Source organism: Sinohyriopsis cumingii, chromosome 7 (genome assembly GCF_028554795.1).
Source record: "Sinohyriopsis cumingii isolate HCF-2022 chromosome 7, ASM2855479v2, whole genome shotgun sequence".
NCBI classification, from domain to species: Eukaryota; Metazoa; Mollusca; class Bivalvia; order Unionida; family Unionidae; genus Sinohyriopsis; species Sinohyriopsis cumingii.
In genome coordinates, this window is record NC_142967.1 from 128,241,010 (window position 1) to 128,266,651 (window position 25,642).

A 25,642-nucleotide genomic window follows, 5' to 3' on the forward strand; every position below is an offset into this window, starting at 1 on the left:
ACATAAATTATATAAAAGAAATATCAATAAAATGATATTATAAAACCTGTACTCAAGCTGCATATTCAAATCTGATGTTCAATGCTGATGACTTCACAAAATAACATGCATCAAACCAACAATAACCAACCTTATCATATCTCATCTAGTTTGTGTTCCATTTTCAAGGCATGATAAGGGTTATTTTAAAGCAAATTAAAATGAAGAAAAGAAAAGATTCACTGCACCATCAATCACAATCTCCATTTGTTAATGTTCGTGTGTCCATTTTGACGAGTACACCATGAATTTAGGCACATGATTTCAAAATGAAACTATATGTTGCAGTTAACTATAACTTACAAGAATACCTAGATCATGGCAATTGATCATAAGTAAACATATATAGAAGATCTCAAATGAGTAATGATTTAATACCGAATTTATGAAACGAGCTGATATCATCTCCCTTTCATCGCAGCACCACAAAACATTCGGGCAATCTATCTGATGACAAAACATCAATTAACTCATAGATATAAAATCTCCCTTCTATCTTTCCTCTGCATACCTGACTACTGCTTTTATTGTGATAACCTGGCCTCAATTTGTATCAGCTAAAAGAGTGAACTAATACTGAAATTAAAAATTTTCTGTACCTTCATTCAAAATTTAGAATCATGCAAATTTTCTGTCTTATCATTTATATCTTTTCATACATGCCAAATTACAACAATACTGGGTGATTCTAAATATGATCTGTAATTCTTTAGTTTTGTCCGATTTTTGTGTTGTGACAGTTTCAGGTCTACAAACTCTATCTTTGGCTTCATCTGAACAGTATCTTAATCTTATATTGCTAATGTGAACAATTTAAAGATGGATTAACAATTTAAAGATAGATTAACAAAGTCAGGCTATATATCAAATCAACCACTCAACTGGAAACAGTTTAAATTTCATTTATGTATTTTTTTCATCACACACACTGTTTTAACAATTTCCAAGCTAGTAGTGGTAGCTAAATTTACACAAATAATGTAAATGTTGATCATAAACACAAAACAAATTTCTTTTGTTTACTGGGTAACTATGTATCTTTGAATGATGGACATGGAGGTGAGACTATAATGTGTATCACTGCATGATATGACTTGAAGATAAGACTAAAAGGTTATGTTTGCATGTTGGACTTGAAAGTGAGAATACAGGGTGTATCTTTGCATGATGGATTTGAATTTGAGGCTGCACGGTTTTCTCTGCATATTGGTCTTGAACCTGAGACTATAAGTTGTACCTTTGCATGATGGATTTCAATCTGAGACTATAAGGTGTATCTCCGCATGATGAATTTGAATTGGAGATTTCAAGTTGCACCTTTACATGATGAATTTGAAGCTGAGACTGTAAGGTGTATCTTTGCATGATGGATTTGAAGATGAGACTATAAGGTGTATCTTTGCATGATGGATTTGAAGCTGAGACTATAAGGTGTATCTTTGCATGATGGATTTGAAGCTGAGACTGTAAGGTGTATCTCTGCATGATGGATTTGAAGCTGAGACTGTAAGGTGTATCTCTGCATGATGGATTTGAAGCTGAGACTGTAAGGTGTATCTTTGCATGATGGATTTGAAGCTGAGACTATAAGGTGTATCTTTGCATGATGGATTTGAAGCTGAGACTGTAAGGTGTATCTTTACATGATGGATTTGAAGCTGAGACTGTAAGGTGTATCTCTGCATGATGGATTTGAAGCTGAGACTGTAAGGTGTATCTTTACATGATGGATTTGAAGATGAGACTGTAAGGTCTATCTTTGCATGATGGATTTGAAGCTGAGACTGTAAGGTGTATCTTTGCATGATGGATTTGAAGCTGAGATTATAAGGTGTATCCTTGCATGATGGATTTGAAGCTGAGATTATAAGGTGTATCTTTGCATGATGGATTTGAAGCTGAGACTGTAAGGTGTATCTTTGCATGATGGATTTGAAGCTGAGACCGTAAGGTGTATCTTTGCATGATGGATTTGAAGCTGAAATTATAAGGTGTATGTTTGCATGATGGATTTGAAGCTGAGACTATAAGATGTATCTTTGCATGATGGATTTGAAGCTGAGACTGTACGGTGTATCTTTGCATGATGGATTTGAAGCTGAGACTGTAAGGTGTATCTTTGCATGATGGATTTGAAGATGAGACTATAAGATGTATCTTTGCATGATGGATTTGAAGATGAGATTATAAGGTGTATCTTTGCATGATGGATTTGAAGCTGAGACTGTAAGGTGTATCTTTGCATGATGGATTTGAAGCTGAGATTATAAGGTGTATGTTTGCATGATGGATTTGAAGATGAGACTATAAGATGTATCTTTGCATGATGGATTTGAAGCTGAGACTGTAAGGTGTATCTTTGCATAATGGATTTGAAGATGAGACTATAAGGTGTATCTTTACATGATGGATTTGAAGCTGAGACTGTAAGGTGTATCTTTGCATGATGGATTTGAAGCTGAGACTATAAGATGTATCTTTGCATGATGGATTTGAAGCTGAGACTGTAAGGTGTATCTTTGCATGATGGATTTGAAGCTGAGACTATAAGATGTATCTTTGCATGATGGATTTGAAGCTGAGACTGTAAGGTGTATCTTTGCATGATGGATTTGAAGATGAGACTGTAAGGTGTATCTCTGCATGATGGATTTGAAGCTGAGACTATAAGGTGTATCTTTGCATGATGGATTTGAAGCTGAGACTATAAGGTGTATCTTTGCATGATGGATTTGAAGCTGAGACTGTAAGGTGTATCTTTACATGATGGATTTGAAGCTGAGACTGTAAGGTGTATCTCTGCATGATGGATTTGAAGCTGAGACTGTAAGGTGTATCTTTACATGATGGATTTGAAGATGAGACTGTAAGGTCTATCTTTGCATGATGGATTTGAAGCTGAGACTGTAAGGTGTATCTTTGCATGATGGATTTGAAGCTGAGACTGTAAGGTGTATCTTTGCATGATGGATTTGAAGATGAGACTGTAAGGTGTATCTTTGCATGATGGATTTGAAGCTGAGACTGTAAGGTGTATCTTTGCATAATGGATTTGAAGCTGAGACTGTAAGGTGTATCTTTGCATGATGGATTTGAAGCTGAGACTATAAGGTGTATCTTTGCATGATGGATTTGAAGCTGAGACTATAAGGTGTATCTTTGCATGATGGATTTGAAGCTGAGACTGTAAGGTGTATCTTTGCATGATGGATTTGAAGCTGAGACTATAAGGTGTATCTTTGCATGATGGATTTGAAGCTGAGACTGTAAGGTGTATCTCTGCATGATGGATTTGAAGCTGAGACTGTAAGGTGTATCTCTGCATGATGGATTTGAAGCTGAGACTGTAAGGTGTATCTCTGCATGATGGATTTGAAGCTGAGACTATAAGGTGTATCTCTGCATGATGGATTTGAAGCTGAGACTATAAGGTGTATCTTTGCATGATGGATTTGAAGCTAAGACTGTAAGGTGTATCTTTACATGATGGATTTGAAGCTGAGACTGTAAGGTGTATCTCTGCATGATGGATTTGAAGCTGAGACTGTAAGGTGTATCTTTACATGATGGATTTGAAGATGAGACTGTAAGGTCTATCTTTGCATGATGGATTTGAAGCTGAGACTGTAAGGTGTATCTTTGCATGATGGATTTGAAGCTGAGATTATAAGGTGTATCTCTGCATGATGGATTTGAAGCTGAGACTGTAAGGTGTATCTTTGCATAATGGATTTGAAGCTGAGACTGTAAGGTGTATCTTTGCATGATGGATTTGAAGCTGAAATTATAAGGTGTATGTTTGCATGATGGATTTGAAGCTGAGACTATAAGATGTATCTTTGCATGATGGATCTGAAGCTGAGACTGTACGGTGTATCTTTGCATGACGGATTTGAAGCTGAGACTGTAAGGTGTATCTTTGCATGATGGATTTGAAGATGAGACTATAAGATGTATCTTTGCATGATGGATTTGAAGATGAGATTATAAGGTGTATCTTTGCATGATGGATTTGAAGCTGAGACTGTAAGGTGTATCTTTGCATGATGGATTTGAAGCTGAGATTATAAGGTGTATGTTTGCATGATGGATTTGAAGATGAGACTATAAGATGTATCTTTGCATGATGGATTTGAAGATGAGACTGTAAGGTGTATCTTTGCATGATGGATTTGAAGCTGAGACTATAAGATGTATCTTTGCATGATGGATTTGAAGCTGAGACTGTAAGGTGTATCTTTGCATAATGGATTTGAAGATGAGACTATAAGGTGTATCTTTACATGATGGATTTGAAGCTGAGACTGTAAGGTGTATCTTTGCATGATGGATTTGAAGCTGAGACTATAAGATGTATCTTTGCATGATGGATTTGAAGCTGAGACTGTAAGGTGTATCTTTGCATGATGGATTTGAAGCTGAGACTCTAAGGTGTATCTTTGCATAATGGATTTGAAGCTGAGACTGTAAGGTGTATCTTTGCATGATGGATTTGAAGATGAGATTATAAGGTGTATCTTTGCATGATGGATTTGAAGCTGAGACTATAAGATGTATCTTTGCATGATGGATTTGAAGCTGAGACTATAAGGTGTATCTTTGCATGATGGATTTGAAGCTGAGACTATAAGATGTATCTTTGCATGATGGATTTGAAGCTGAGACTATAAGATGTATCTTTGCATAATGGATTTGAAGATGAGACTGTAAGGTGTATCTTTGCATGATGGATTTGAAGATGAGACTGTAAGGTGTATCTTTGCATGATGGATTTGAAGCTGAGACTATAAGATGTATCTTTGCATAATGGATTTGAAGATGAGACTGTAAGGTGTATCTTTGCATGATGGATTTGAAGCTGAGACTGTAAGGTGTATCTTTGCATGATGGATTTGAAGCTGAGACTATAAGATGTATCTTTGCATGATGGATTTGAAGCTGAGACTGTAAGGTGTATCTTTGCATAATGGATTTGAAGCTGAGACTGTAAGGTGTATCTTTGCATGATGGATTTGAAGCTGAGACTATAAGATGTATCTTTGCATGATGGATTTGAAGCTGAGATTATAAGGTGTATCTTTGCATGATGGATTTGAAGCTGAGACTGTAAGGTGTATCTTTGCATGATGGATTTGAAGATGAGACTATAAGATGTATCTTTGCATGATGGATTTGAAGCTGAGACTGTAAGGTGTATCTTTGCATGATGGATTTGAAGCTGAGACTGTAAGGTGTATCTTTGCATGATGGATTTGAAGATGAGACTATAAGATGTATCTTTGCATGATGGATTTGAAGATGAGATTATAAGGTGTATCTTTGCATGATGAATTTGAAGCTGAGACTGTAAGGTGTATCTTTGCATAATGGATTTGAAGATGAGATTATAAGGTGTATCTTTGCATGATGGATTTGAAGCTGAGACTGTAAGGTGTATCTTTGCATGATGGATTTGAAGATGAGACTATAAGATGTATCTTTGCATGATGGATTTGAAGATGAGATTATAAGGTGTATCTTTGCATGATGAATTTGAAGCTGAGACTGTAAGGTGTATCTTTGCATGATGGATTTGAAGCTGAGACTATAAGGTGTATCTTTGCATGATGGATTTGAAGCTGAGACTGTAAGGTGTATCTTTGCATGATGGATTTGAAGCTGAGACTGTAAGGTGTATCTTTGCATGATGGATTTGAAGATGAGATTATAAGGTGTATCTTTGCATGATGGATTTGAAGATGAGACTGTAAGGTGTATCTTTGCATGATGGATTTGAAGATGAGATTATAAGGTGTATCTTTGCATGATGGATTTGAAGCTGAGACTATAAGATGTATCTTTGCATGATGGATTTGAAGCTGAGATTGTAAGGTGTATCTTTGCATGATGGATTTGAAGATGAGATTATAAGGTGTATCTTTGCATGATGGATTTGAAGCTGAGACTATAAGATGTATCTTTGCATGATGGATTTGAAGATGACACTATAAGGTGTATCTTTGCATGATGGATTTGAAGCTGAGATTATAAGGTGTATCTTTGCATGATGGATTTGAAGCTGAGACTATAACATGTATCTTTGCATGATGGATTTGAAGCTGAGACTATAACATGTATCTTTGCATGATGGATTTGAAGCTGAGACTGTAAGGTGTATCTTTGCATGATGGATTTGAAGATGAGACTATAAGGTGTATCTTTGCATGATGGATTTGAAGCTGAGACTATAAGATGTATCTTTGCATGATGGATTTGAAGCTGAGACTATAACATGTATCTTTGCATGATGGATTTGAAGCTGAGACTGTAAGGTGTATCTTTGCATGATGGATTTGAAGATGAGATTATAAGGTGTATCTTTGCATGATGGATTTGAAGATGAGACTGTAAGGTGTATCTTTCCATGATGGATTTGAAGATGAGATTATAAGGTGTATCTTTGCATGATAGATTTGAAGCTGAGACTATAAGATGTATCTTTGCATGATGGATTTGAAGATGAGACTAGAAGATGTATCTTTGCATGATGGGTTTGAAGCTGAGACTGTAAGGTGTATCTTTGCATGATGGATTTGAAGATGAGATTATAAGGTGTATCTTTGCATGATGGATTTGAAGCTGAGACTGTAAGGTGTATCTTTGCATGATGGATTTGAAGCTGAGACTGTAAGGTGTATCTTTGCATGATGGATTTGAAGATGAGATTATAAGGTGTATCTTTGCATGATGGATTTGAAGCTGACACTATAAGATGTATCTTTGCATGATGGATTTGAAGATGAGACTATAAGGTGTATCTTTGCATAATGGATTTGAAGCTGAGACTGTAAGGTGTATCTTTGCATGATGGATTTGAAGATGAGACTATAAGATGTATCTTTGCATGATGGATTTGAAGATGAGACTGTAAGATGTATCCTTGCATGATGGATTTGAAGATGAGACTGTAAGGTGTATCTTTGCATGATGGATTTGAAGATCAGATTATAAGGTGTATCTTTGCATGATGGATTTGAAGCTGAGACTATAAGATGTATCTTTGCATGATGGATTTGAAGCTGAGATTGTAAGGTGTATCTTTGCATGATGGATTTGAAGATGAGATTATAAGGTGTATCTTTGCATGATGGATTTGAAGCTGAGACTATAAGATGTATCTTTGCATGATGGATTTGAAGATGAGACTATAAGGTGTATCTTTGCATGATGGATTTGAAGCTGAGATTATAAGGTGTATCTTTGCATGATGGATTTGAAGCTGAGACTATAAGATGTATCTTTGCATGATGGATTTGAAGCTGAGACTATAAGATGTATCTTTGCATGATGGATTTGAAGCTGAGACTGTAAGGTGTATCTTTGCATGATGGATTTGAAGATGAGATTATAAGGTGTATCTTTGCATGATGGATTTGAAGATGAGACTGTAAGGTGTATCTTTGCATGATGGATTTGAAGATGAGATTATAAGGTGTATCTTTGCATGATAGATTTGAAGCTGAGACTATAAGATGTATCTTTGCATGATGGATTTGAAGATGAGACTAGAAGATGTATCTTTGCATGATGGATTTGAAGCTGAGACTGTAAGGTGTATCTTTGCATGATGGATTTGAAGATGAGATTATAAGGTGTATCTTTGCATGATGGATTTGAAGCTGAGACTGTAAGGTGTATCTTTGCATGATGGATTTGAAGCTGAGACTGTAAGGTGTATCTTTGCATGATGGATTTGAAGATGAGATTATAAGGTGTATCTTTGCATGATGGATTTGAAGCTGAGACTATAAGATGTATCTTTGCATGATGGATTTGAAGATGAGACTGTAAGGTGTATCTTTGCATGATGGATTTGAAGCTGAGACTGTAAGGTGTATCTTTGCATGATGGATTTGAAGATGAGATTATAAGGTGTATCTTTGCATGATGGATTTGAAGCTGAGACTATAAGATGTATCTTTGCATGATGGATTTGAAGCTGAGACTATAAGATGTATCTTTGCATGATGGATTTGAAGCTGAGATTGTAAGGTGTATCTTTGCATGATGGATTTGAAGATGAGATTATAAGGTGTATCTTTGCATGATGGATTTGAAGCTGAGACTATAAGATGTATCTTTGCATGATGGATTTGAAGATGAGACTATAAGGTGTATCTTTGCATGATGGATTTGAAGCTGAGATTATAAGGTGTATCTTTGCATAATGGATTTGAAGCTGAGATTATAAGGTGTATCTTTGCATAATGGATTTGAAGCTGAGACTATAAGATGTATCTTTGCATAATGGATTTGAAGCTGAGATTATAAGGTGTATCTTTGCATGATGGATTTGAAGCTGAGACTATAAGATGTATCATTGCATGATGGATTTGAAGCTGAGACTATAAGATGTATCTTTGCATGATGGATTTGAAGCTGAGACTGTAAGGTGTATCTTTGCATGATGGATTTGAAGATGAGATTATAAGGTGTATCTTTGCATGATGGATTTGAAGATGAGACTGTAAGGTGTATCTTTGCATGATGGATTTGAAGCTGAGATTATAAGGTGTATCTTTGCATGATAGATTTGAAGCTGAGACTATAAGATGTATCTTTGCATTATGGATTTGAAGATGAGACTAGAAGATGTATCTTTGCATGACGGATTTGAAGCTGAGACTGTAAGGTGTATCTTTGCATGATGGATTTGAAGCTGAGATTATAAGGTGTATCTTTGCATGATAGATTTGAAGCTGAGACTATAAGATGTATCTTTGCATGATGGATTTGAAGATGAGACTAGAAGATGTATCTTTGCATGATGGATTTGAAGCTGAGACTGTAAGGTGTATCTTTGCATGATGGATTTGAAGCTGAGACTATAAGGTGTATCTTTGCATGATGGATTTGAAGCTGAGACTGTAAGGTGTATCTTTACATGATGGATTTGAAGCTGAGACTGTAAGGTGTATCTCTGCATGATGGATTTGAAGCTGAGACTGTAAGGTGTATCTTTACATGATGGATTTGAAGATGAGACTGTAAGGTCTATCTTTGCATGATGGATTTGAAGCTGAGACTGTAAGGTGTATCTTTGCATGATGGATTTGAAGCTGAGACTGTAAGGTGTATCTTTGCATGATGGATTTGAAGATGAGACTATAAGGTGTATCTTTGCATGATGGATTTGAAGCTGAGACTGTAAGGTGTATCTTTGCATAATGGATTTGAAGCTGAGACTGTAAGGTGTATCTTTGCATGATGGATTTGAAGCTGAGACTATAAGGTGTATCTTTGCATGATGGATTTGAAGCTGAGACTATAAGGTGTATCTTTGCATCATGGATTTGAAGCTGAGACTGTAAGGTGTATCTTTGCATGATGGATTTGAAGCTGAGACTATAAGGTGTATCTTTGCATGATGGATTTGAAGCTGAGACTGTAAGGTGTATCTCTGCATGATGGATTTGAAGCTGAGACTGTAAGGTGTATCTCTGCATGATGGATTTGAAGCTGAGACTGTAAGGTGTATCTCTGCATGATGGATTTGAAGCTGAGACTATAAGGTGTATCTCTGCATGATGGATTTGAAGCTGAGACTATAAGATGTATCTTTGCATGATGGATTTGAAGCTGAGACTGTAAGGTGTATCTTTACATGATGGATTTGAAGCTGAGACTGTAAGGTGTATCTCTGCATGATGGATTTGAAGCTGAGACTGTAAGGTGTATCTTTACATGATGGATTTGAAGATGAGACTGTAAGGTCTATCTTTGCATGATGGATTTGAAGCTGAGACTGTAAGGTGTATCTTTGCATGATGGATTTGAAGCTGAGATTATAAGGTGTATCTTTGCATGATGGATTTGAAGCTGAGATTATAAGGTGTATCTTTGCATGATGGATTTGAAGCTGAGACTGTAAGGTGTATCTTTGCATGATGGATTTGAAGCTGAGACTGTAAGGTGTATCTTTGCATGATGGATTTGAAGCTGAAATTATAAGGTGTATGTTTGCATGATGGATTTGAAGCTGAGACTATAAGATGTATCTTTGCATGATGGATCTGAAGCTGAGACTGTACGGTGTATCTTTGCATGATGGATTTGAAGCTGAGACTGTAAGGTGTATCTTTGCATGATGGATTTGAAGATGAGACTATAAGATGTATCTTTGCATGATGGATTTGAAGATGAGATTATAAGGTGTATCTTTGCATGATGGATTTGAAGCTGAGACTGTAAGGTGTATCTTTGCATGATGGATTTGAAGCTGAGATTATAAGGTGTATGTTTGCATGATGGATTTGAAGATGAGACTATAAGATGTATCTTTGCATGATGGATTTGAAGATGAGACTGTAAGGTGTATCTTTGCATGATGGATTTGAAGCTGAGACTATAAGATGTATCTTTGCATGATGGATTTGAAGCTGAGACTGTAAGGTGTATCTTTGCATAATGGATTTGAAGATGAGACTATAAGGTGTATCTTTACATGATGGATTTGAAGCTGAGACTGTAAGGTGTATCTTTGCATGATGGATTTGAAGCTGAGACTATAAGATGTATCTTTGCATGATGGATTTGAAGATGAGACTGTAAGGTGTATCTTTGCATGATGGATTTGAAGCTGAGACTATAAGATGTATCTTTGCATGATGGATTTGAAGCTGAGACTGTAAGGTGTATCTTTGCATGATGGATTTGAAGCTGAGACTGTAAGGTGTATCTTTGCATAATGGATTTGAAGCTGAGACTGTAAGGTGTATCTTTGCATGATGGATTTGAAGATGAGATTATAAGGTGTATCTTTGCATGATGGATTTGAAGCTGAAACTATAAGATGTATCTTTGCATAATGGATTTGAAGATGAGATTATAAGGTGTATCTTTGCATGATGGATTTGAAGATGAGACTGTAAGGTGTATCTTTGCATGATGGATTTGAAGCTGAGACTATAAGATGTATCTTTGCATAATGGATTTGAAGATGAGACTCTAAGGTGTATCTTTGCATGATGGATTTGAAGATGAGACTGTAAGGTGTATCTTTGCATGATGGATTTGAAGATGAGACTGTAAGGTGTATCTTTGCATGATGGATTTGAAGATGAGACTGTAAGGTGTATCTTTGCATGATGGATTTGAAGCTGAGACTATAAGATGTATCTTTGCATAATGGATTTGAAGCTGAGACTATAAGATGTATCTTTGCATAATGGATTTGAAGATGAGACTGTAAGGTGTATCTTTGCATGATGGATTTGAAGATGAGACTGTAAGGTGTATCTTTGCATGATGGATTTGAAGCTGAGACTATAAGATGTATCTTTGCATAATGGATTTGAAGATGAGACTCTAAGGTGTATCTTTGCATGATGGATTTGAAGCTGAGACTGTAAGGTGTATCTTTGCATGATGGATTTGAAGCTGAGACTATAAGATGTATCTTTGCATGATGGATTTGAAGCTGAGACTGTAAGGTGTATCTTTGCATAATGGATTTGAAGCTGAGACTGTAAGGTGTATCTTTGCATGATGGATTTGAAGCTGAGACTATAAGATGTATCTTTGCATGATGGATTTGAAGCTGAGATTATAAGGTGTATCTTTGCATGATGGATTTGAAGCTGAGACTGTAAGGTGTATCTTTGCATGATGGATTTGAAGATGAGACTATAAGATGTATCTTTGCATGATGGATTTGAAGCTGAGACTGTAAGGTGTATCTTTGCATGATGGATTTGAAGCTGAGACTGCAAGGTGTATCTTTGCATGATGGATTTGAAGATGAGACTATAAGATGTATCTTTGCATGATGGATTTGAAGATGAGATTATAAGGTGTATCTTTGCATGATGAATTTGAAGCTGAGACTGTAAGGTGTATCTTTGCATAATGGATTTGAAGATGAGATTATAAGGTGTATCTTTGCATGATGGATTTGAAGCTGAGACTGTAAGGTGTATCTTTGCATGATGGATTTGAAGATGAGACTATAAGATGTATCTTTGCATGATGGATTTGAAGATGAGATTATAAGGTGTATCTTTGCATGATGAATTTGAAGCTGAGACTGTAAGGTGTATCTTTGCATGATGGATTTGAAGCTGAGACTATAAGGTGTATCTTTGCATGATGGATTTGAAGCTGAGACTGTAAGGTGTATCTTTGCATGATGGATTTGAAGCTGAGACTGTAAGGTGTATCTTTGCATGATGGATTTGAAGATGAGATTATAAGGTGTATCTTTGCATGATGGATTTGAAGCTGAGACTATAAGATGTATCTTTGCATGATGGATTTGAAGATGAGACTATAAGGTGTATCTTTGCATAATGGATTTGAAGCTGAGACTGTAAGGTGTATCTTTGCATGATGGATTTGAAGATGAGATTATAAGGTGTATCTTTGCATGATGGATTTGAAGATGAGACTGTAAGGTGTATCTTTGCATGATGGATTTGAAGATGAGATTATAAGGTGTATCTTTGCATGATGGATTTGAAGCTGAGACTATAAGATGTATCTTTGCATGATGGATTTGAAGATGAGATTGTAAGGTGTATCTTTGCATGATGGATTTGAAGATGAGATTATAAGGTGTATCTTTGCATCATGGATTTGAAGCTGAGACTATAAGATGTATCTTTGCATGATGGATTTGAAGATGAGACTATAAGGTGTATCTTTGCATGATGGATTTGAAGCTGAGATTATAAGGTGTATCTTTGCATGATGGATTTGAAGCTGAGACTATAAGATGTATCTTTGCATGATGGATTTGAAGCTGAGACTATAACATGTATCTTTGCATGATGGATTTGAAGCTGAGACTGTAAGGTGTATCTTTGCATGATGGATTTGAAGCTGAGACTGTAAGGTGTATCTTTGCATGATGGATTTGAAGATGAGATTATAAGGTGTATCTTTGCATGATGGATTTGAAGATGAGACTGTAAGGTGTATCTTTGCATGATGGATTTGAAGATGAGATTATAAGGTGTATCTTTGCATGATAGATTTGAAGCTGAGACTATAAGATGTATCTTTGCATGATGGATTTGAAGATGAGACTAGAAGATGTATCTTTGCATGATGGATTTGAAGCTGAGACTGTAAGGTGTATCTTTGCATGATGGATTTGAAGATGAGATTATAAGGTGTATCTTTGCATGATGGATTTGAAGCTGAGACTGTAAGGTGTATCTTTGCATGATGGATTTGAAGATGAGATTATAAGGTGTATCTTTGCATGATGGATTTGAAGCTGAGACTATAAGATGTATCTTTGCATGATGGATTTGAAGATGAGACTATAAGGTGTATCTTTGCATAATGGATTTGAAGCTGAGACTGTAAGGTGTATCTTTGCATGATGGATTTGAAGATGAGACTATAAGATGTATCTTTGCATGATGGATTTGAAGATGAGACTGTAAGATGTATCTTTGCATGATGGATTTGAAGATGAGACTGTAAGGTGTATCTTTGCATGATGGATTTGAAGATGAGATTATAAGGTGTATCTTTGCATGATGGATTTGAAGCTGAGACTATAAGATGTATCTTTGCATGATGGATTTGAAGCTGAGATTGTAAGGTGTATCTTTGCATGATGGATTTGAAGATGAGATTATAAGGTGTATCTTTGCATGATGGATTTGAAGCTGAGACTATAAGATGTATCTTTGCATGATGGATTTGAAGATGAGACTATAAGGTGTATCTTTGCATGATGGATTTGAAGCTGAGATTATAAGGTGTATCTTTGCATGATGGATTTGAAGCTGAGACTATAAGATGTATCTTTGCATGATGGATTTGAAGCTGAGACTATAAGATGTATCTTTGCATGATGGATTTGAAGCTGAGACTGTAAGGTGTATCTTTGCATGATGGATTTGAAGATGAGATTATAAGGTGTATCTTTGCATGATGGATTTGAAGATGAGACTGTAAGGTGTATCTTTGCATGATGGATTTGAAGATGAGATTATAAGGTGTATCTTTGCATGATAGATTTGAAGCTGAGACTATAAGATGTATCTTTGCATGATGGATTTGAAGATGAGACTAGAAGATGTATCTTTGCATGATGGATTTGAAGCTGAGACTGTAAGGTGTATCTTTGCATGATGGATTTGAAGATGAGATTATAAGGTGTATCTTTGCATGATGGATTTGAAGCTGAGACTGTAAGGTGTATCTTTGCATGATGGATTTGAAGCTGAGACTGTAAGGTGTGTCTTTGCATGATGGATTTGAAGATGAGATTATAAGGTGTATCTTTGCATGATGGATTTGAAGCTGAGACTATAAGATGTATCTTTGCATGATGGATTTGAAGATGAGACTATAAGGTGTATCTTTGCATAATGGATTTGAAGCTGAGACTGTAAGGTGTATCTTTGCATGATGGATTTGAAGATGAGACTGTAAGATGTATCTTTGCATGATGGATTTGAAGATGAGACTGTAAGGTGTATCTTTGCATGATGGATTTGAAGATGAGATTATAAGGTGTATCTTTGCATGATGGATTTGAAGCTGAGACTATAAGATGTATCTTTGCATGATGGATTTGAAGCTGAAATTGTAAGGTGTATCTTTGCATGATGGATTTGAAGATGAGATTATAAGGTGTATCTTTGCATGATGGATTTGAAGCTGAGACTATAAGATGTATCTTTGCATGATGGATTTGAAGATGAGACTATAAGGTGTATCTTTGCATGATGGATTTGAAGCTGAGATTATAAGGTGTATCTTTGCATGATGGATTTGAAGCTGAGACTATAAGATGTATCTTTGCATGATGGATTTGAAGCTGAGACTATAAGATGTATCTTTGCATGATGGATTTGAAGCTGAGACTGTAAGGTGTATCTTTGCATGATGGATTTGAAGATGAGATTATAAGGTGTATCTTTGCATGATGGATTTGAAGATGAGACTGTAAGGTGTATCTTTGCATGATGGATTTGAAGCTGAGATTATAAGGTGTATCTTTGCATGATAGATTTGAAGCTGAGACTATAAGATGTATCTTTGCATGATGGATTTGAAGATGAGACTAGAAGATGTATCTTTGCATGATGGATTTGAAGCTGAGACTGTAAGGTGTATCTTTGCATGATGGATTTGAAGCTGAGATTATAAGGTGTATCTTTGCATGATAGATTTGAAGCTGAGACTATAAGATGTATCTTTGCATGATGGATTTGAAGATGAGACTAGAAGATGTATCTTTGCATGATGGATTTGAAGCTGAGACTGTAAGGTGTATCTTTGCATGATGGATTTGAAGCTGAGACTGTAAGGTGTATCTCTGCATGATGGATTTGAAGCTGAGACTGTAAGGTGTATCTTTGCATGATGGATTTGAAGATGAGATTATAAGGTGTATCTTTGCATGATGGATTTGAAGCTGAGACTATAAGATGTATCTTTGCATGATGGATTTGAAGATGAGACTATAAGGTGTATCTTTGCATAATGGATTTGAAGCTGAGACTGTAAGGTGTATCTTTGCATGATGGATTTGAAGATGAGATTATAAGGTGTATCTTTGCATGATGGATTTGAAGATGAGACTGTAAGATGTATCTTTGCATGATGGATTTGAAGATGAGACTGTAAGGTGTATCTTTGCATGATGGATTTGAAGATGAGATTATAAGGTGTATCTTTGCATGATGGATTTGAAGCTGAGACTATAAGATGTATCTTTGCATGATGGATTTGAAGCTGAGATTGTAAGGTGTATCTTTGCATGATGGATTTGAAGATGAGATTATAAGGTGTATCTTTGCATGATGGATTTGAAGCTGAGACTATAAGATGTATCTTTGCATGATGGATTTGAAGATGAGACTATAAGGTGTATCTTTGCATGATGGATTTGAAGCTGAGATTATAAGGTGTATCTTTGCATGATGGATTTGAAGCTGAGACTATAAGATGTATCTTTGCATGATGGATTTGAAGCTGAGACTATAAGATGTATCTTTGCATGATGGATTTGAAGCTGAGACTGTAAGGTGTATCTCTGCATGATGGATTTGAAGATGAGATTATAAGGTGTATCTTTGCATGATGGATTTGAAGATGAGACTGTAAGGTGTATCTTTGTATGATGGATTTGAAGCTGAGATTATAAGGTGTATCTTTGCATGATAGATTTGAAGCTGAGACTATAAGATGTATCTTTGCATGATGGATTTGAAGATGAGACTAGAAGATGTATCTTTGCATGATGGATTTGAAGCTGAGACTGTAAGGTGTATCTTTGCATGATGGATTTGAAGATGAGATTATAAGGTGTATCTTTGCATGATGGATTTGAAGCTGAGACTATAAGATGTATCTTTGCATGATGGATTTGAAGATGAGACTATAAGGTGTATCTTTGCATAATGGATTGGAAGCTGAGACTGTAAGGTGTATCTTTGCATGATGGATTTGAAGATGAGACTATAAGATGTATCTTTGCATGATGGATTTGAAGATGAGATTGTAAGGTGTATCTTTGCATGATGGATTTGAAGATGAGATTATAAGGTGTATCTTTGCATGATGGATTTGAAGCTGAGACTATAAGATGTATCTTTGCATGATGGATTTGAAGATGAGACTATAAGGTGTATCTTTGCATGATGGATTTGAAGCTGAGATTATAAGGTGTATCTTTGCATGATGGATTTGAAGATGAGATTATAAGGTGTATCTTTGCATAATGGATTTGAAGCTGAGACTGTAAGGTGTATCTTTGCATGATGGATTTGAAGCTGAGACTATAAGATGTATCTTTGCATGATGGATTTGAAGCTGAGACTGTAAGGTGTATCTTTGCATGATGGATTTGAAGATGAGATTATAAGGTGTATCTTTGCATGATGGATTTGAAGATGAGACTGTAAGGTGTATCTTTGCATGATGGATTTGAAGCTGAGATTATAAGGTGTATCTTTGCATGATAGATTTGAAGCTGAGACTATAAGATGTATCTTTGCATGATGGATTTGAAGATGAGACTAGAAGATGTATCTTTGCATGATGGATTTGAAGCTGAGACTGTAAGGTGTATCTTTGCATGATGGATTTGAAGATGAGATTATAAGGTGTATCTTTGCATGATGGATTTGAAGCTGAGACTATAAGATGTATCTTTGCATGATGGATTTGAAGATGAGACTATAAGGTGTATCTTTGCATAATGGATTTGAAGCTGAGACTGTAAGGTGTATCTTTGCATGATGGATTTGAAGATGAGATTATAAGGTGTATCTTTGCATGATGGATTTGAAGATGAGACTATAAGATGTATCTTTGCATGATGGATTTGAAGCTGAGAATGTAAGGTGTATCTTTGCATAATGGATTTGAAGCTGAGACTGTAAGGTGTATCTTTGCATAATGAACTGTAATCTGAGACTGTAAGTTTTATCATTTGCTCAGGAATATAAATATCTTATTAGTTCATCTGACAGACAGCATGATTAACCATGGCATATTTAGTAACCTCAGGGGATGATAATTCCTTAAGTCTAAAGACAATGAGACATGTTTTATTTATTTTTTTACCTTGGACTCAGCTGAACACCCCACCCACTCCATAAATCATAACAGCATAACCATCATAGATATTGAAGTGAAATTAAATGATGGGATCTAACAGAAATATACTTACCAACTGACAATGTATCCATGTTCTGCACTGAGTAATATGTAGTCTATAACATGATCGGTGTCACTTTAACAAAATATTGGGACAATGGTACTACAGGACTGGATACAGCATTAATGTTATTCAAAAATCGGGGAACATGAAATAAATATTCAATCTCTGCTGTCCGGTTATTTTTTTTGTTTTCATCTCTAGCCAGGTCTGGTTCTATGTTTGATCTCTGAAACTAATCTACTGTTTGCATGAAGAAAAAAAAAGACTTTGTTCCATTGAAAAACATGCAAACAAATTTCATTCAGTGTCAAATTTTAAAAAAAGTGAATGAAAAATTCAAACCATGCAAACACACACACACATACACAATACTAGTCAATCCCTTAAGTCATACAGCAAAAGTTTTCACACTTTTAATGAGTTAACACTGACATCACTAGTCTAACTCTGTCTAGTTCATTCAGTCACACATCAAAGTTTTCACACTTTTAATGAGTTAACACTGACGTCACTTACCAAGTTCTGTCTAGTTCATTCAGTCACACAGCAAAGTTTTCACACTATTAATGAGTTAACACTGACATCACTTACCAAGTTCTGTCTAGTTCATTTCAGTCACACAGCAAACTTTTACACTATTAATGAATTAACACTGACATCACTAGCCTAACTCTGTCTAGTTCATTTCAGTCGCATAAAAATAATAAAGAAGAAAAAAACTTCACACATGAAGCAAAAGAATCTGTCATGTTTTAATCTCTTACCATCATCTACCATCCATAAAAATATGCATCAATGTAACTCTTACCATCATCTACCCATCCATAAAAATACACATCTATGTAACTCTTACCATCATCTACCATCCATAAAAATACACATCAATGTAACTCTTACCATCATCTACCATCCATAAAAATACACATCAATGTAACTCTTACCATCATATACCCATCCATAAAAATACACATCAATGTAACTCTTACCATCATCTACCCATCCATAAAAATACACATCTATGTAACTCTTACCATCATCTACCCATCCATAAAAATACACATCTATGTAATTCTTACCATCATCTACCATCCATAAAAATACACATCAATGTAACTCTTACCATCATCTACCATCCATAAAAATACACATCAATGTAACTCTTACCATCATCTACCATCCATAAAAATATGCATCAATGTAACTCTTACCATCATATACCCATCCATAAAAATACACATCAATGTAACTCTTACCATCATCTACCCATCCATAAAAATACACATCTATGTAACTCTTACCATCATCTACCCATCCATAAAAATACACATCTATGTAATTCTTACCATCATCTACCATCCATAAAAATACACATCAATGTAACTCTTACCATCATCTACCATCCATAAAAATACACATCAATGTAACTCTTACCATCATCTACCATCCATAAAAATATGCATCAATGTAACTCTTACCATCATCTACCCATCCATAAAAATACACATCTATGTAACTCTTACCATCATCTACCCATCCATAAAAAATCCATAAAAATACACATCTATGTAACTCTTACCATCATCTACCCATCCATAAAAAATCCATAAAAATACACATCTATGTAACTCTTACCATCATCTACCCATCCATAAAAAATCCATAAAAATACACATCTATGTAACTCTTACCATCATCTACCATCCATAAAAAATCCATAAAAATATGCATCAATGTAACTCTTACCATCATCTACCCATCCATAAAAATACACATCTATGTAACTCTTACCATCATCTACCATCCATAAAAAATCCATAAAAATACACATCAATGTAACTCTTACCATCATCTACCATCCATAAAAATACACATCTATATAACTCTTACCATCATCTACCATCCATAAAAATACACATCTATGTAACTCTTACCATCATCTACCATCCATAAAAAATCCATAAAAATATGCATCAATGTAACTCTTACCATCATCTACCCATCCATAAAAATACACATCAATGTAACTCTTACCATCATCTACCATCCATAAAAAATCCATAAAAATATGTATCAATGTAACTCTTACCATCATCTACCCATCCATAAAAATACACATCAATGTAACTCTTACCATCATCTACCATCCATAAAAAATCCATAAAAATACGCATCAATGTAACTCTTACCATCTTCTACCCATCCATAAAAATATGCATCAATGTAACTCTTACCATCATCTACCCATCCATAAAAATATGCATCAATGTAACTCTTACCATCATCTACCCATCCATAAAAATACACATCTATGTAACTCTTACCATCATCTACCATCAATAAAAATACACATCTATGTAATTCTTACCATCATCTACCATCCATAAAAATACACATCAATGTAACTCTTACCATCATCACAAAGGAATCAACACATAACTTCATAGTTTATATGTTATGGCAAAGTTGGACTTCAACTCAGGCTATGACTGCTGCATAACAAGTACTTCCAGTGGAGCTGAGGTCATTGGCTGGCTATAATCGGATAAACACATCATCAGCTGATTGTTATTTTAGCAAGGCAAGGAAACCAAGTCTTGCACAGGCCACCATCTAGGGGGATCAACAATGGAACTGCTTGGTCAATGAAACATTTCAGTTCATCAGAATCTTGCACAGGCTACTATGTAGGGGGATCTTGAAAACTGTTGTTGGAAGTCAGATCCACAATGTCCCCTAATATACTCAATAAGATGCCTTTTCTGTGGTGCTTGTGTGGTTTCTGGCCCTGACATGATGTTCATGATATTAGGAAGTGCTGTCTATCATCTTAGCTTCCTATAGGTCACTAATATAGGAGTGCAGATGGCCACATTTAGCTGGTAGGGGCTTCAATGATTTATAATGAGAGTCTAATGCTGAAATTAATACTAGAGGAGAAGCCAAAATGGCATCTGTAGGAATTCTGTCTTTATTAGTGACAAATCTCATTATATGGTCCTTGAGAAATGCCTTCCTAAAATCAGCAACTATTCAAAAGTCAAGCTCATCAGACGGAGATCATGAGTTGAGGATGTGCAACATAAAGAAGACAACAATGGATTTTGGTTGGTCATCTTTCATCAAAAGTCTGGGAGCATCACCAAGGGGCTCTAACCTGGAACAATATCTTCCATTATCCTCTAGAACAAGTCTTTAATATCAACAATGCATTGGTCTGCTGGCATTGTAACTGCATTATCAAAACTGATGGACTGAACTTAAATTCAGGGCTCTAGTAGTATGTGACACAAGTTCCATCTATTAGCAACATTTTGAACTGGGCCTAAAAGTCTGAGGCCAGCCTGATCTGTCAATTGTCAAGGGCCTCTTTTGTGACTATTGAGTAGCTGACATAGTTCCAATCATCATGGGCCTTTCTTGTGACTGCTGAGTGGCTGATATAGTGCCAATCATCAAGGGCCTCTCTTGTGACTGTTGAGTGGCTGACAAAGTGCCAATCATCATGGGCCTCTGTTGCGACTGTTGAGTGGCTGACATAGTGCCAATCATCAAAGGCCTCTCTTGTGACTTGAGTGGCTGATATAGTGCTGATCAAGGGCCTCTCTTGTGACTGTTGAGGGGCTGATATAGTGCCTATCAAGGGCCTCTGTTGTGACTGTTGAGTGGCTGATATAGTGCTGATCAAGGGCCTCTGTTGTGACTGTTGAGTGGCTGACATAGTGACATCATGGGCCTCTCTTGTGACTATTGAGTGGCTGATATAGTGCCAATCATCAAGGGCCTCTCTTGTGAATGTTGAGTGGCTGATATAGTGCCGATCAAGGGCCTCTCTTGTGACTGTTGAGTGGCTGACATAGTGCCAATCATCAAGGGTCTCTGTTGTGACTACTGATTGGCTGATATAGTGCCAATCATCAGGGGCTTGTGTTGTGACTGTTGAGTGGCTGATATAGTGCCAATCATCAAGTTTCTCTGTCGTGACTGTTGAGTGACATATAGTAACCAATCAAAGGAAAATTGTACTAAAGGTGAACAAACTGGAAGTTAAGTCCAGGTTCTATTTTAATTCACTGTATTCTATAAATATTGCTACCTAAGGTCATCTGGTACAAAGTCCAAGAATTCATCCTCATTATCTGAGAAAGTTCTGAAATCTTCCATCATTGTTGGGAAAAATCATCATGGTCAACATAAATATCACCTGACTCCCTTTTCTTGGCCTTGCTGTCATATGTGGATGCTTATTAAGAGACTGAGCTTGAGTTTTGTAAGTAACACTTTGATCCCAAAATTTTTTAAATCAACTCAAGGTTGCAACTGAACACGTGCCAGCTGTGTGACAAGATCAAATAACTACCCTTTGTTACTTGTCACTGTACCACACTTGTGGCTCAAACAAAGATTTATCATGTGGGAAAACCAGCTATGGGATTAAGGTCAATTATTTACTGGATGAGGCAGACCTTTCCTTGGCATGAAACAATACAAAGATACCCAGGTTTTTATCAGTGGGTGGTTACTCAAGTAGCTGGACACCTGTTGGCATCTGTTGTGACTGTTGAGTGGCTCATACAATGCCACGTTAAGCTTATGTAGCCCTATTACACTTGTGTTTTGGTCAAATGTCAAGGTATAGACTTGCCCTTCACTTCACATTACACTTGTCTTTTGGTGAAATGTCAAGGTATAGGCTTGCCCTTCACTTTACATTACACTTGTCTTTTGGTGAAATGTCAAGGAATAGGCTTGCCCTTCACTTCACATTACACTTGTCTTTTGGTGAAATGTCAAGGTATAGGCTTGCCCTTCACTTCACATTACACTTGTCTTTTGGTGAAATGTCAAGGTATAGGCTTGCCCTTCACTTCACATTACACTTGTATTTTGGCCAAATGTCAAGGAATAGGCTTGCCCTTCACTTCACATTACACTTGTCTTTTGGTCAAATGTCAAGGAATAGGCTTGCCCTTCACTTCACATTACACTTATCTTTTGGTCAAATGTCAAGGAATAGGCTTGCCCTTCACTTTATCAGTGAGAAGCTGTTGTTCCTTACTGTAAAGTGGCAATAGTTTGATACCACATGGCATAAAGGCTGCTTATATTAAAGAATAAGGACATCAACAAAACTTTAACAACTCAAAAACAAAACTCAGAGGAAGAAGGTCAAGTGCACACTTCAGTACAAACTGTCTGGTTATAAATTTTGACAGTTCAGTTGATACTCTGATCTCTGGAACTGAAAAACTGTCTGCATGTGCAAAACTCTCTCAAGTGATTTTTTTGTCACAGTGGTTCAAACTTGTACATTTTACCTTCATGATCTCTCATAGAAAATGTGTATTTGCTATATAAAAAAATCAGGTTAACAGTGTACAAATTTCTTCTTTGTCATGTGAAAGCTTAAAATCTTATAGATTGCATCCTTCTTCATGTTTTCCATTCTGGCTTATCGGCCAACTTATGTTAACACTCGAAGCTTGATGTTCAGTACTTAATTTTCAGTACTTAATTAATGTACATAAACCCATTCAACATCACTCTTGCTAAACAAGCAGCAATATACACCAATTTAATGATATGCTACTGAAATGCAGATTGTTTACAACACAGGATCAAACAACAAATATTAATCAGAGCATCTTCCTATTAACCCTTCTGTATTTTGACTACACAAGACTGAACATGCATTGATCCAAGCTATATCTGGTGCAGACTGCTATATTGTTTCATCTCTAAAGCAGCTTGTTTTTGAAGAAAAGGCTGGGAATGAGAAAGTTTAAGAATTTTCAATTTATTCCTACATTTACTCAGCTTAGTAAATACACCTAGTGTTACTAGCTGGGGAGGGGGAGGAAGGGGTTTGTTATCAATTTTCAGTTTACTAAATTTTACAACTGGTTACTGTTAATACACAAACCATCAAATGTTTATCCGAGTAATCATTTCAGCCACACTGTTGATAAAATCATTCACTGCATTGTGAGGTGACAAGTGGAAAGATTTGGAAATTCTTGCAAGGTATGCAACCACTACAACATTAAAAATTACTTGAGGACAATGTGATCATAAATATGACCTAGAGAAGAGAAAGAAATCCAGGGACTACTTAAAATATGGCCCAGAAAAGGATGGGACATTGTGCACAAATGTGTATCAGGAGAAACGGGAAAATATATGATCAGTAAAATTTAGGCAAGAGCAGAAAAAAATGTTACTGGGATTGTTCCATTAAAAATATATGGTACCTAGAGAATACAGTTTTTTAAAAAATAGATGCAGGGGTATTTAGGGAAGGCAGCTTTCAAAAATAAATGTCAGATTGCCTAGGACAATAGGACAAACAATTCTAATTTCAAGCATTTGCAATTAAGTTTGAAACAAATACTGCTTGTTTTATCAGTGTCAGCAATCTAACAAACAGTGAAAAATGGCTCTCCCAATTTCAACAACTTGAATTATAAAGCTGGTGTTCATAAACAGTGTCCAAAGACATACAGAAATTATGGTTAGTACCTGCCCAAATGAAATTTCACATTTCATTTGGAATGATTTCACCTCTTCAAGCCTTACAAAAACTAAAAAAATACATTTCTATTTCTGTGCAAACTGAATGGCATACAAATGGTTAAATCCAAGCCACTTCTGGAGGAATCAAAGCTTGCTAATGAGCGTGATAAAATGCAGTGGTCTGATGCAGATGTGGCCTTCAATGATTTGGATCTGGATAATAATTGCATTACAATGGCTTTCTTATAAAGGGATAGATGGATTAAGATGCACAGCTCCAGGTACTACTGCTATGGGGTGGTAAAGGGAGGTAACTCACATTTGCTTGACTGATCCAATGCTGATGCCAGGGGGACTCTGGATGTCCATTTCCTGCAGACAGCAGCACCAGAGACAGCTCCCGACACAGCGGTAGGGACGATGTAGCTGGAAAATATGCTGGTTCATGTTGTCTGTGATGTTTATTGTGAATGGACGCATATTTCCACAGCACTGGCGGGTCAAACAATCAGTGTCTACAAGGGAGACAACTTCAATTAACAGCTAAAATCAATGAGAATAAATCACTGTCTGCATAGCCCTTGAGGGTTTTCCAGACACGTTTTAAGGAATCTTATTAAGGGCTTCAAAAAGCTTTCAATACATTTTTGTTTAAATGGAAACATGAAGTGGAAGTATAAAACTAATAACATGTTGACGCTCTATAAGTGCAAGGTGATAGCAGACAAATTTTTTATATTTATCTTTTGAGCTTTTTACTCTTCATGTGCAACTAAATGCACCATCTCACATTATAGATACATCATTAACTATGTCACATGTCTTGCACATTACTTTGTGCTGTAAATAATTAAAAATTCTGAACTTAATAATTTGTTTTAGTTTCATTGTTTTGAACTTCCTAAGATAAATTCAGCAAGTTATTTCCAAAATTCAAGTCATCTTTCTTACAAATCTCAAGAGCTTTTCAAAGATGAAACCATCTTCATGAACTATCAACGAATTAAAATTAATAAGTATAAAAATTAGAACAAAAAAATACAAAATAATAAAGAAGATAAAAATATGAAACAAAAATAAGTTACATTCCAGAACGAGTTTCTAAATGGGACTTATGCAAAGAATTTTCAAGAATTCAATATACAACTTTTTTTCCTATAAACTGTCGATTGTTAAAACCATCTTTGATATTCTTCAGTGATAACAAGATTTACAAATTATCTGCTGTAGCACACATGCTGGGTGGCAACTTGGCATCATTTTCATTAAGGACAAAATCAACATCATTAGAAGTCTTTTGGTGAAAACCCAATCTCATAATAATCATCCATTCAGGCGGAGTAGTGACAGCAAGGTTTTTAAGACAGTAGTTATGGCATATTGGATGTAAAATTGGCCCCATTTTCATGTAGGGCTTGGCAA

At 35.9% G+C, this 25,642-nt stretch overlaps 1 protein-coding gene across 6 annotated transcripts in view; it reads right to left on the reverse strand.

Moving 5' to 3' along the window:
* LOC149796094 (phospholipid scramblase 2-like) overlaps positions 1-25,642 on the reverse strand; it is an 87,591-nt gene that overhangs the window by 18,584 nt on the left and 43,365 nt on the right. For all 6 annotated transcript variants that reach the window (XM_089966012.1, XM_089966009.1, XM_089966013.1 and 3 more), the window contains exon 4: positions 24,540-24,735. In XM_089966012.1, coding sequence (XP_089822138.1) covers positions 24,540-24,735 — 196 coding nt within the window. The remainder of the gene's footprint in view (positions 1-24,539; positions 24,736-25,642) is intronic.